We start from the raw sequence: 12508 nt of genomic DNA on the forward strand, positions 1-12508 counted from the left end.
CATAGCTCTTTTCCAAACTAAAAAGCCCCAGATTCTGTAGTGTTGCCTCATAAGGAAGGTGCTCCAGGCTGCTGGTCATCTTGGTTGCCCTCTTCTGCACCTCTTCCAGTTCTACAATGTCCTCAAGTTATGGTGATCAGAATGTATCCACAATACTCAAAATGTGGCCACACCATAGATTTGTATAAGGGCATTAAAATATTATTTGTATAAGGGCATTTATATTTTCAATCCCCTTCCTAATGATCCCTAGCAAAAGAAATTTGCCTTTTTCTCAGTTGCTGCACACTGAGTCAACAATTTCAACGAGCTTTTTTCCACGGCCCTGAGATCTCTCTCATGGTCACTCACTGACAGCTCAGACTCCATCAGTATGTATGTGAAGCAGAGGTGTTTTGCCCCAATATGCATCACTTTACAATTGCTCACAATGAACCGCATTTGCCATTTTGTCACTAGGGGTGTGCACGGAACCGCACACCTGCGGTCCAGCACTGTGGAGGGGGTCCCTTTAAGGGCGGGGAGGGTTTACTTACCCCTCCCGCCGCTTTGCCCCCTCCAGCGCCCGTAGTTATTGTAGAAATTGGGGCGGCAGGATACCTCCCCTCCGCCCCTTCTTGCTCCGCAATTCAAAAGGCTGCAACAAGCCTTCTGCACACGCGCACGCGGCGCACGAACTTCACGTCGACCCGACACGACGGGTAGACCGGGCCTCCGACCGCCGGAGGCCCGGTCTACCCACCGGGACAAGGCCGGGTAGACCGGGTCTCCGGCGATCAGAGGCCCGGTCTACCCATCACGTCGGGTCGATGTGAAGCTCGCACGCCGCGTGCGCAGAAGGCTTGTTGCAGCCTTTTGAATTGCAGAGCAAGAAGGGGCGGCGGGGAGGTATCCTGCCGCCACAATTTCTACAATAACTACGGGCGCTGGAGGGAGCAAAGCGGCAGGAGGGGTAAGTAAACCCTCCCCACCCTTAAAGGGTCCCCCTCCACCCGGACCAGACCGGCCAGGTCCGAACCGGTCCGGACGGTCCGGAGGCCTTTACAATGGCCTCCGGACCGGTCCGGACCCACCCCTATTTGTCACCCACTCACCCAATTTGGAGGAATCCTTTTGGAGCTTTTCACAATCTGTTTTGGATTTCTCTAGCCTAAATGGTTTAGTGTCATTAGCGTTTTGAGATGGAGGGTGATAGCACACCCCTAGTAACACATTTCCTTTCAGTCCTCATATTGTCACCCATAATTTTTCTGTGGAGGACTCGGGTCCTCCTAGGTTCTCTAGTTCATTAGATTCTATCCCTTCTTTAATATAGAGTGCTACTCCAAGTTATGCAGGTCCTTGCAAAAAATTATGACATCTATCACCAGTTCCTGGGCACCATTCAAGATTAAGTCCAACTCAGGTTTGGTCTGGGATGTTATCAATATGCTGATGACACCCAGATCTATTTCTCCATACCAACTTCATCAGGAAATGGCATGTCCCCCCTAATGCTTCCTGGAGGCAATAATGAGCTGGATGAGGGTTGACAAGCTGAAGATGAATCCAACTAAGACAGAGGTACTGTCTGTAGGGGGTCAGGACCTGAGAGATGCTTTAGATCTGTCTGTGTTCTGGATGGGGTTACACTCCACCTGAAAGAGCAGGTTCGTAGTCCGGGAGTGCTCCTGGATCCCAAGTTCTCCCTGTTTTCTCAGGTTGGGGCAGTGGCCAGGATTGTCTTTTATCAGCTTGAGCTGATACACCAGATACATCCATTTCTGGAGACAAATGACCTTAAAACAATTATACATATGCTGGTAACCTCTAAGCTTGACTATTGTAATGAACTCTATGTGGGGCTCCCTTTGTACGTAGTTCAGAAACTATAATTGGTACAGAATGCCGCATCTAGACTGGTCTCTGGGTTTACCCAAAGGACCATATATAACACCGCTTTTGAAAGAACTGAACTGGCTGCCAATATGTTTCCAAATGAAATACAACGTGCTTGTTGTTACCTATAAAGCCCTCAATGGCTTGGGTCCAGGGTTCTTAAGAGAGTGCCTTCTCTGTTGTGAAATCTGTCGCCTATTAAGATCATCTGGAAAGGTCCAGTTACAGATTCTGCTGACTTGCTTGGTGGCAACTCAGGACCGGGCCTTCTCTGTGACTGCCCAGAGGCTTTGGAATGCACTCCCTAAGTAAGAGCATCTCCTTAGGAGGACTCTGAAGACATATCTGTTTTCCCAGGCTTTTAATTGAAATCTAAATTTTAATATGTTTTTCTTCATTGATATTTTTATCTGATTTATGAACTTTAACTGTTTTATATTGTTTTTATATTATATTTAAACTTGTACACCACCTGGAGGTTTCTATATCAGGTAGTACAGAAATACAAAAAATAAATACTAGCTTAACCCGCGCAGAGCATCTGCACACTAGTACTTAATTGCTCCCCTCACCCCCGTCACAGCCCCCCTCACCTCAGAGATCTGTCAACCCTCACCTGAGCTGCACTCCTGCACCGCCTCCTCCACCCAGTTGCTTCTATCCCCCTCACCCCTCTTGGTCATGGCTGAAACATTGCTGGTACCTATTAGCCAAGCTGCAGCCCCCTATCCCTAGAGACCTCCCCACCCTCACCCGAGCCCTGCTCCAACGCCTCCCCACAGGAGTATCACCAGTTGACCGGGCCCTTCCTCACTACCGCCATGGTCTCTCGTTCTCTCAGGCCACTGACAGGCCTGGGCCTGTTCCTCGTCCTTCCTTCTCTCTCTCTCTTCCTCTCCCTTCTTTTTCTCTCTTTCTCTTTCCTCCACTCGCTCTTCTCCTCTGTCTTTCTTTCCCTCCCTCCCTCCCTCCCTTCTTTCATTCTTCCCTTCTCTCTCCCTTCCTGAGTTGACAGACCTTGTTTCTTTATCTAATTCACACAATGGCAGCCTCCTTCTCCTGAAGGGTCTCTTTCCTCCATCATGATCCCTCTCTTTGCCAGACCCCTGCCCACTATCCTTCTATAAATATATAGATTTCTCTCCTCTACAATCAAGAACATCTTCCAACCAGTAATGCATTCAAACTGACCTTAATCATCACAGGCTCCTCCCCGCTATCTGCATATGGAATTCCCACTGCCCAATCACCATGGTGCTTCTGCTCTCACAAGTTCTTCCTCCCTATCTGCATATGGAAGATATGTCCAATCACCACGGTTCTTCTGCTCGCGAACTCTCACGAGAGCTGCCACACACGGGATTAGCCAAGGATACGCTAGAGAATTAGATAGATTCTATGGAATTTTCTGTTATGCGATGTAGTGATGGCTACTAGCTTGGATGGCTTTAAAGAGGGCTTGGACGGCTTTAAAGGGGGCTTGGACAAATTAGACAAATTAGAGTCTCAGGATAGCTTGCCTCAGACAACCCGGGTACCTCAATTTTGTAAACAAGCAATGAGTTGGTATAGTTTTAAATAGCTTATATTCCAGAGCCATTGAAGCAAAGGAAATATGTAATGAAATAAGCTTTTTAAACTTAGTGTATTGTATGTAGCATAGCTCTGACCCACACACCGGACTTCAGTGTCTTCTAACTACAGTGCAGTATGATTGATGAAAGCTCTCTTTGCCATGGGAGATTTGTGGTACAGCAGAATTGGCATGCTAAATAAGAAGCAGCTGATGGCTGAGGCGCCCTTTAGAGGAGAATTGCAGTGAAAGCTCAAAGACTTTGCTACTATGTTCAGTATTCCAGTGGTGCTGCAGTGGCGTAAAAATAAATGTACAAAAAGCTGAGCCAAGGATTGCTGCTGGCAACGAAAAAAAACTGAGTGCACCTTTGAAGATTAGGGCACAGCCTGCTTTTCCTTTTTAAAATCAGGATCCACAAGTGGATACATCTTTTGTTTCTGCGGGGCTATTTAGCATTTTTGTCCTATGTTTTAGGGGTGTCGATTGTTTTCAGTTTAATTTGTGGAGAAACAAATACATGGCTGGTTTTTGGTTCTCCTAGCTCTAGCTGTGCTGATAAAATATTTCTGAACAATATTAGTAACATACTAATCTCTTTAAAAAAAAGAATTAACATGAAAATACTGTGGAAGATTGTAGTAAGATATGGTTTATTTTCCCAGGGATTTTTATAGGAAGCTAGAGTTGAAAGGTGTATAAGCAAAATTCATAACAATGGCTGAAAAAGAGAGATGAACAGGTTTAGAATGTTCTTCAAATATGATTTGTTTGTGGATTTATTCATATCATCTGGAAGATCTGGCTTTTTCTTGCCTTTCACATGTGTTGTCTGAGATTCTTTCAATGTCGGATGGAGGTTAGGAAGGCAAGGGTAATAATAATTTTTTGGGGAAAATTTTTACTGCTGTAGCTTTTCTGCCTCCTGTATCATAGTTTTGTTTACACTTTTCTAGAGTGCAGAATTGGAATTTTATTTCTTCAGAGGATCTTGACATATGGGATTAAATGATGTGCAAGATGTTGATTGTCAGTTTGAGTTGCTGAAATGTTCTTTGATGTCAGATGCTTATAATTTTTTTATTTGAAATCATTTGCATACATATTATATGTTGTATAATATATGCTGTAATAAACAGATGAGCCGTATACATGATCAAATGTGCAAAATTACCTTTGCAAACATTGTCATCTTTAGCTGTCTTGATTATTGCCTTTTGGAATAGAATGTATTTATTAAATGCAGAAATGTATAAAGATTTGATTATCAGCAGGGAGCAATATCTGAAGTTATATCTATGCTCTTCAGTGGCAAGGTCATCATAACAAGCATAGTTAATAAACCTTTTACATTATTGGAAGAGGTAGGAAATTTTAGAGCCAAGTAAGTGTGTGTGTGTGCGTGCGCACAAACACACGTAACTAAATGTTTGTTGGGGAAGACAGAATACATTTTTTGGTGCCTCCCACCACCCAAAATATTTTGTGCCACTGCAGATGTTTTATATATTTGCTGGATTGGTATGTATTGTCATTGTTAGCATTAGAATTGCCTGTGTTGGGTTATCACTATAGCTAAATATCTCAAACTATATTACTGAATCCCTGGGCTTCTTTATGAGTCTAACGCCATTATTTTTGTCTAATATTTGCAGGAACCCAGTAATAAGCGGGTCAGGCCACTTTCTAGAGTTACATCACTGGCAAGCTTAATTCCTCCTGTCCGAGCAACTCCTTTGAAGCGATTTGGCCAGACACTTCAGGTAAAATCTATTTTTAAAAATTAAGTAATTTTCAATACAAATGCAAATATTTATATACCACTGTTCAACAAACGTTCCCAAGTGGTTTACATAGAGAAAGAGAGAGAGTGTCTCCCTGTCCCCAAAGGGCTCACAGTCTAAAAAAGGAAATATAAGATAGACACCAGCAAGAGCCACTGGAAGGATGCTGTGCTGGGGACTGATAGGGCCAGTTGCTCTCTCCCTGCTAGATAAAGAGAATAACCACTTTAAAAAGGTGCCTCTCTGCTCGGTTAGCAGGAGACGCAACTGCTACTATATCTTTAGAGGTTTTTAAAATTGTGTTACATATCACATGTCCTTATGGAGATAACAAAAAGTATTTCTTTTCATAATAAAAAATAGGTATAAATAATGGTTTTGACTTTCTATAAGAGCAAATGAAAGATTGCTACTGTGTAACAATTAATGTATGCACAATTCTCAATTATTTTTCTGGTGAAGGAGAACTATACTCTTTGCAAAACATAAAATCATACATGTATAGTAGTTACACTTTCAGCTTTTTTGGTATAGTTTTTCAGGAACCGCAGTTGTTCCGTGTTTGCAGTATTAATGTATAGAGAAGTATTCTTGAAGCATGGGAGCTAAAGGCGGACAGGATGTAATGAATGTCCAGTTATCAGGGATTTTCTTTTCTGTGTGTGTGTGTGTGTGTGTGTGTGTGTGTGTGTACATGCTCGCTCGCTCACTGAACCAAGTGATCCTCTGGTATGATGAGACTTCCTGGCAGTCACATGGGAAAGGGGGAAAGAGGAAGCTGTGTGGTTGGCCATCCTGAGCAAGTCAGAATGGAGGATGTGGGGAGCAGCAAGACAAGAGTATTCCTCTTACCTCTCTGTCTATCTATCTATCATATTTTATACCACTTGATAAGTACATCTCTAGAAGGTGTACAAGATTTAAAATATTTAGAAGTCAACACAGATTAAAATACACGAGACTTAATAAAAACAATAGTATGAAACAGTCATTAAAACAAATTAAAACTATTAAAATTCTAATTAAAAGCTTATGAGAATAAGATAGTCTTGAAGGTCTTCCTGAAAACAAACAGAGGAGGAGATGCTCTTATTTTAGCAGGGAGCATATTCCAAAGCCCTGGGGCAATTAAAAGCTTATGAGAATAAGATAGTCTTGAAGGTCTTCCTGAAAACAAACAGAGGAGGAGATGCTCTTATTTTAGCAGGGAGCATATTCCAAAGCCCTGGGGCAGTCACAGAGAAAGCCTTGTCCTGGGTAGCCACCAAATGAGCTGGTGGCAACCATAACCAGACCTCTCCAGAAGATCGTAACAGGCAACAGGGTTTATGACAAAGGAGGTGCTGTCTTAAATAGCCTTGTCCCAAGCTGTTAAGGGCTTTATAGGTAATTACCAGCACTTTGTATTTCACCCAGAAACATATCGGTAGCCAGTGCAGTTCTTTTAAAACTGGTGTTATGTGGTCCCTTTGTGTTGTCCCAGAGATCAATCTGGTTGCCGCATTCTGTACCAATTGTAGTTTCTGGACTACGTACAAAGGCAGCCCCATGTAGAGTGCATTACAGTAGTCAAGCCTGGAGGTTACCAGCATATGTACCATTGTTATAAGGTCATTTACCTCTAGAAATGGATGTAGCTGACATATCAGCCGAAGTTGATAACAAGCACTCCTGGCCCCTGCCTCAACCTGAGAAACCAGGGAGAGCTTTGGGTCCAGAAGCACTCCCAAGCTATGTACCTGATCTTTCAGGGGGCGTGTAACCCTATCCAGAACAGGCAGATCCAAACCAACTCTTGGGTCCCAACCCAAACTTCTGTTTATTATCCCTCATCCACTCCCTTACTGCCTCCAGGCAGGCATTTAGGGAAGATATGCCATTTCCCTCCCATGCTGCTTCCTACTGAACTAGCCAGTCCCTTCCTCCTCTTGGTTGCAGCAGGAAAAGGGAGAGCATGTTAGTCACTTAAGATAGCCAATGCGTAGGATTGAGAGAGAACAAGGAGGAAGCATGGGGCAACAAACTGGGGAGCATAAGGCAAAATTTCTGCTTGAGGTGACCACCTCAACCTGCTTCATAGTATTTATTTTTTAAATTTATTTAATTTATATATCATCTGACTCCAAAGGCTCTAGTCAGTTTAGCAGGGCAACTGTTGGGGACTGGAGAAAAACAACACTGCCATATTTACCCAAATAGAAGGTGAGTCTGTGTTTATGATGATGCCTTAAAAGATAGAGGTTATACCTATATTATCCAAAACCAAGAAGACTTGAATTCAAGATGATCCTCCGCCTCACCTAAATTTTTAACAGAAAAGAACCAGGGGAAAACCTCATCTTGGGTTCAGGTATATATTGTAATCTTTATTATTATTTTATTATTATTAAAACTTTTATACCGCCCTTCCAAAAGGCTCAGGGTGGTTTACATTAAAACACCATTAAAATCAATTAATAATTAAAACAAAAATTATAAAGCATAAAACAATGATTAACCATCAAAAACGTCATAAAACAACAATTAAATAATCAGAACAATTTAAAAACAAGTATTAAAAAGCTGAGAAAGCCTGGTTGAAGAGATGTGTTTTCAGATGTTTTCTGAAAATTGCCAGAGAAGGGGAGGATCGTATCTCAGCAGGGAGTGCATTCCACAATCTCGGGGCAGCAGCCGAGAAGGCCCGTCTGTGTAGCCACCAAACGAGTTGGTGGCAACTGGAGACGGACCTCCTCAAGTGACCTCAACGGCCGGTGGGGCTCATAGCGAAGAAGACGCTCTCTTAAATACCCAGGGCCTAAGCCGTTTAGGGCTTTATAAGTTATAACTAGCACTTTGTATTTTGCCCAGAAACCTATTGGCAGCCAGTGTAACTCCATCAACAAAGGAGTAACGTGGTCTCTCCAAGATGACCCAGAGACCAACCTGGCTGCCACATTCTGAACCAACTGACGTTTCCGGACTACGTACAAAGGCAGCCCCACGTAGAGCGCATTACAGAAGTCCAGTCTGGAGGTTACCCACAAATGTACCACTGTTTTGAGGTCATTGATCTCGAGAAACGGGCGCAGCTGGCGTATCAGCCGGAGCTGATAGAAAGCACCCCTGGCCACCGCCTCTACCTGAGAAACCAAGGAGAGACGTTGATCCAGAAGTACTCCCAGACTGCAAACCTGTTCCTTTTGGGAAAGTGTGACCCCATCTAGAACAGGTAGATCAAAATCGTCTCTAGAGTTCCGACCCCGCACAATAAGTACCTCCGTCTTATCTGGATTCAGCTTCAGTTTATTCTCCCTCATCCAGCCCATTACTGCTTCCAGGCAGGCATTTAGGGAGGATATGCCAACTCCTGAAGAAGTTGACGTGGAGAAGTAGATCTGGGTGTCATCAGCATACTGGTAACACCCAGTTCCAAATCCCCTGATGATCTCTCCCAGCGGTTTCATGTAGATGTTAAAAAGCATTGGAGAGAGTATGGAGCCTTGAGGGACACCATACTTAAGCTCAGATTTTGAAGAGCAACAATCTCCAATCGACACCATCTGGAATCTGTCCGAGAGGTAGGAGCGGAACCACTGTAAAACAGTGCCTCCCACCCCCAACCCCCTCAGACGTTCCAGAAGGATACTATGGTTGATAGTATTGAAAGCTGCCGAGAGATCCAAGAGGACCAACAGAGTCACACTTCCTCTGTCCATTGCCAATTGGAGATCATCCATCAGGCCAACCAAGGCAGTCTCCACCCCATAGCCCACCTGAAAACCAGTTTGAATTAGATCTAGATAATCAGTTTCCTCCAAGACCGTCTGGAGCTGAGAGGCCACCACCCTCTCAATTACTTTGCCCAGCCATGGGAGATTGGAAACTGGCCTATAATTGCTCAACTCTGAGGGATCTAACGCAGGCTTCTTTAGAAGAGGTCTAATAATTGCCTCCTTAAGACAAGGAGTCATCCTGCCTTCCCTCAGAGAAGCATTTATGATTTCTACCAGGCCACCTACAACAGCCTCCCTGCTAGATAGAACAAGCCATGTTGGACAAGGATCAAGAGGACAAGTGGTAGGCCTCACCACTCCAAGCAGCTTGTCCACATCATCAGGAGTCACAAACTGAAATTGATCCAGTTGAATCGTATAAGAGGAGTTGTCAGACACCTCCAGTTCAGACATCAAATTAATTGTGGAGTCTCCATCTAGGTCATGCCGATTCCGAGAGATTTTGTCTTCGAAAAATTCATTAAACACACCACAGCGGGTAACTGATGCCTCCAAATTCTGGTTCAAGGGAGAGGGAGCAGATACTAGTCCCCTCACAACCCTGAACAACTCTGCTGGACATGAACTCGCAGAGGCAATACGGGCAGAAAAGAACCGCTTCTTTGCCGCACGTATCGCCTGAGCATAGATCTTTAAATGTGCTCCATGTTGTAATCTGTTTGGTGGTGACCCCGCCAGTGGCAGGCCCGCTGCCACCGGCAGTCTTCCTATATAGGCTGAGCAGTAAGCTCAGCAGGTGGAACCAGGAAAAACTGCCTGGTCACCCTTACAGCCCCAGTCCTGCAAAGCCTCTCCGCAAGCAGTCCTGGTGGGAGGCAGATGGCAACCAGGGAGGGCAGAAGAGAAGAGGCAGGCACCCTGGGGGAGATGGTATCCTCTTCTCCTCTTCTCCAGCAGGCTTCGAGAAATGGAAGGGAGAAGAAGCAAAGTACATCTGTACTTCTGTTTTGATCTCCCTTTTCCTAGATCCTTTGACATGAAACACATCTCTTTCTATTTTTCTGAGACTTTTTTGAATCACCTGTGTTTGGGGCCTATGTTGCTTTCCCTCCATATACTGATGCAACATGACTTAGCAATGTTTGAGGCCTGCATAGCAGCCAATTAATGAGATATGAGATGAGATGCAATATATGAACACTTATGTACTGTAGGAGTAAGTCCCACTGAACTCAGTGGCACTTACTTCTGAATAAATATGCATATGGTTGGGCCATTGGATACGATGAAACAAGTTCTACTTCAAAAGGTGAGGGCCCATTCCGGCTATAAATGGGTCCAGTTACATTTTAAAATATACATATAATTGAAGGAGAGCACAGACAATGCTAATGAAAAGACACAGTCAGTTCATGAATGCTGCTAGAATAGATCTTGAAGCTTATTTTTCAGGACTCTTGGCCTCTCTTCTAAACCTCAGTGTGCACACACTTTCTCCAAGACCCACAGCTAAACCTTCTCTGCCCCGAGACACAGCAAACAAGCCTCTGCAGTCAGCTGCTGGGTACTATAGAGAACAAATTGCACGTCCTTTATCAGTGAATCAGTCATTTTTGACTAGAACTAATGTATTTTATTACTTAATTTTCCCTGTGGGAGGCTCAGCTCCCATTGGTCAGTCTTTGGTAGGGACTCTGCCCTATTCGTCCAGGGACTATGATAGGTCTGCACAACATCTGGCCCACAGGCACATTTTTTGTGGCCTGCTGGGCTATTTTCTGCCGACATCATCACTTCTCACAATGAATCTCCACATTCATGCCTCCCCAGAGGCAGCCTTCAGTCTCCCATTTAGTGCTTTTCTCCTACCCCTGCCACCAAAGAGCTGCTTGGATATGGAGCGGCACAAAGTGAAAGAGGAAAGCCCGAATGGGAGCTTTCTCCTTCTGCCCAGACTGGAACTAGCTACAACTGAAGGATGCACATGCTTCCTCCTTCCCAACACCCGAGAGCCCGCATGGCATGGTGAGGGATGGAGAGAGGCAGCAGCTGGGTGAGAGGTGGAGAGGGCAGCCAGAGGTGGCAGCAAGGGAGAGGGAGGCATTCCCACGACCCCGGGAGACTACCTGAGTGGTGGCTGGAGGATGGAAGGGCTGCCAATGGAAATGGTATGGAGACTCCCAGGGAGGCCTGGATGCTTTTAGTTATTGAGTGCTTTTAATTATTTTTAATAAAGTGTATTATTTTAATTACTAAAATGGTTTTTTAATTATTACATTAGAATTATAATATAAAAACTATATTTAATAATTAATTGTAATGTAATAATGTACTTAAAATTGACTTTGCCCCCTGAACACCATGTTGTGGTTGGTCCTGGCCCTCTAGGACATATGAGTTGTTCACCCCTGCCCTATGATGATGTATCTGGAGAGAACATACTACAGCACTTAAAATAACAACTGATCTTCTCCCATATATCATATGCATACTACGTAAAACAGAATGCCCTGTATAGAAAGAGGACATTTAGGATATGGAAAAAAGATTTAATTCTGCAGTTTAGTTTAGTCTGGCTGCTGTATGAAGGCTTGCATTCCTTTTGGGTTTATAAACTTCAATCTTCCCCAAAGGAAAGAAAATTGGTCTGACTTTGAAGATGAGATCCATTAGTTCCAGTTGCACTGTGTAAAAAATTTTCATAGTCCTGCCTTGTGTAGTGTTGGCATTTGTTTAGGTTGTGTATACTCCCAGCAAGAATCTGATCCAGGCATTATAATACGGTACTGTACAATCTTTTGGGAGCTCTGAGCTTTACTTTCTCTCCAAGATATCAAAAATGTCCTATATGTAGCCAGAATCTTGAATAAACTGGTATTTTTCTCTCCTGATAGTAAGTTTGAAAATAACATGCTTGTCATCACAGATTTATTTTTACATCAGTCCTTTTAAAATATATTTTTTATCTTGCTCCTCACCAATAAGCAAACTGAAGGTTTTTCCTGCTCATAAAAACATAGTATTTTCTAAACAAAAATAAGGATCAAAAAGCCTTCAAGCTCACCACTATCTGCAACGAGCTGCTACAAGTCAATACCTTGAGTACATTTCCCCTTACCCAGCTCTCACAAGCATTGTGCAAGTGCTCCTCAATAAGGTTCAGAGAGCGCAAATAACTTGGGGTAACTCAAGCAAGAAAATCAAGTTGCATACTATGGCAGAATACCTCAAGGCAAGCAAAACCCAGGATTAATCTTACCTGGAGGCAAATTCCTTCTAAGACCCAATTATGGCAACATCACACCCTAAGCAAGAGTAAAAACTACCTAAAGATTACTAAAAAAAAAACCCTGAAAAATGCAACCATGTCACCCAATATTCAATTTATAAATAAGGCAATCCCTGAGGCCTTAGAAGAAGGGGTTGGTTTGAGGGAACATGGATATTTTCCATTCAGTGGTTTTGCTACCATTGGGCAAGCGGTGGGGGAGAAAATTTTCCCAAGATGTCAGGGTTGGAGAGCTTCCAGGCACCCCTCCCCCATGGCACCCCATTGT

At 43.7% G+C, this 12508-nt stretch overlaps 1 protein-coding gene across 11 annotated transcripts in view; it reads left to right on the top strand.

Annotated features, from left to right (window-relative positions):
• ARHGEF3 (Rho guanine nucleotide exchange factor 3) overlaps positions 1–12508 on the top strand; it is a 245027-nt gene that overhangs the window by 213651 nt on the left and 18868 nt on the right. For 9 of the 11 annotated variants that reach the window (XM_053296329.1, XM_053296326.1, XM_053296330.1 and 6 more), the window contains one exon: positions 5107–5214. In XM_053296329.1, coding sequence (XP_053152304.1) covers positions 5107–5214 — 108 coding nt within the window. Of the gene's footprint in view, positions 1–3848; positions 4326–4933; positions 4973–5106; positions 5215–12508 lie in introns of those variants that run through there. The other 2 variants (XM_053296334.1, XM_053296335.1) reach the window with 2 other exon arrangements.

Source organism: Hemicordylus capensis, chromosome 2 (assembly GCF_027244095.1).
Source record: "Hemicordylus capensis ecotype Gifberg chromosome 2, rHemCap1.1.pri, whole genome shotgun sequence".
Classification (NCBI taxonomy): Eukaryota; Metazoa; Chordata; class Lepidosauria; order Squamata; family Cordylidae; genus Hemicordylus; species Hemicordylus capensis.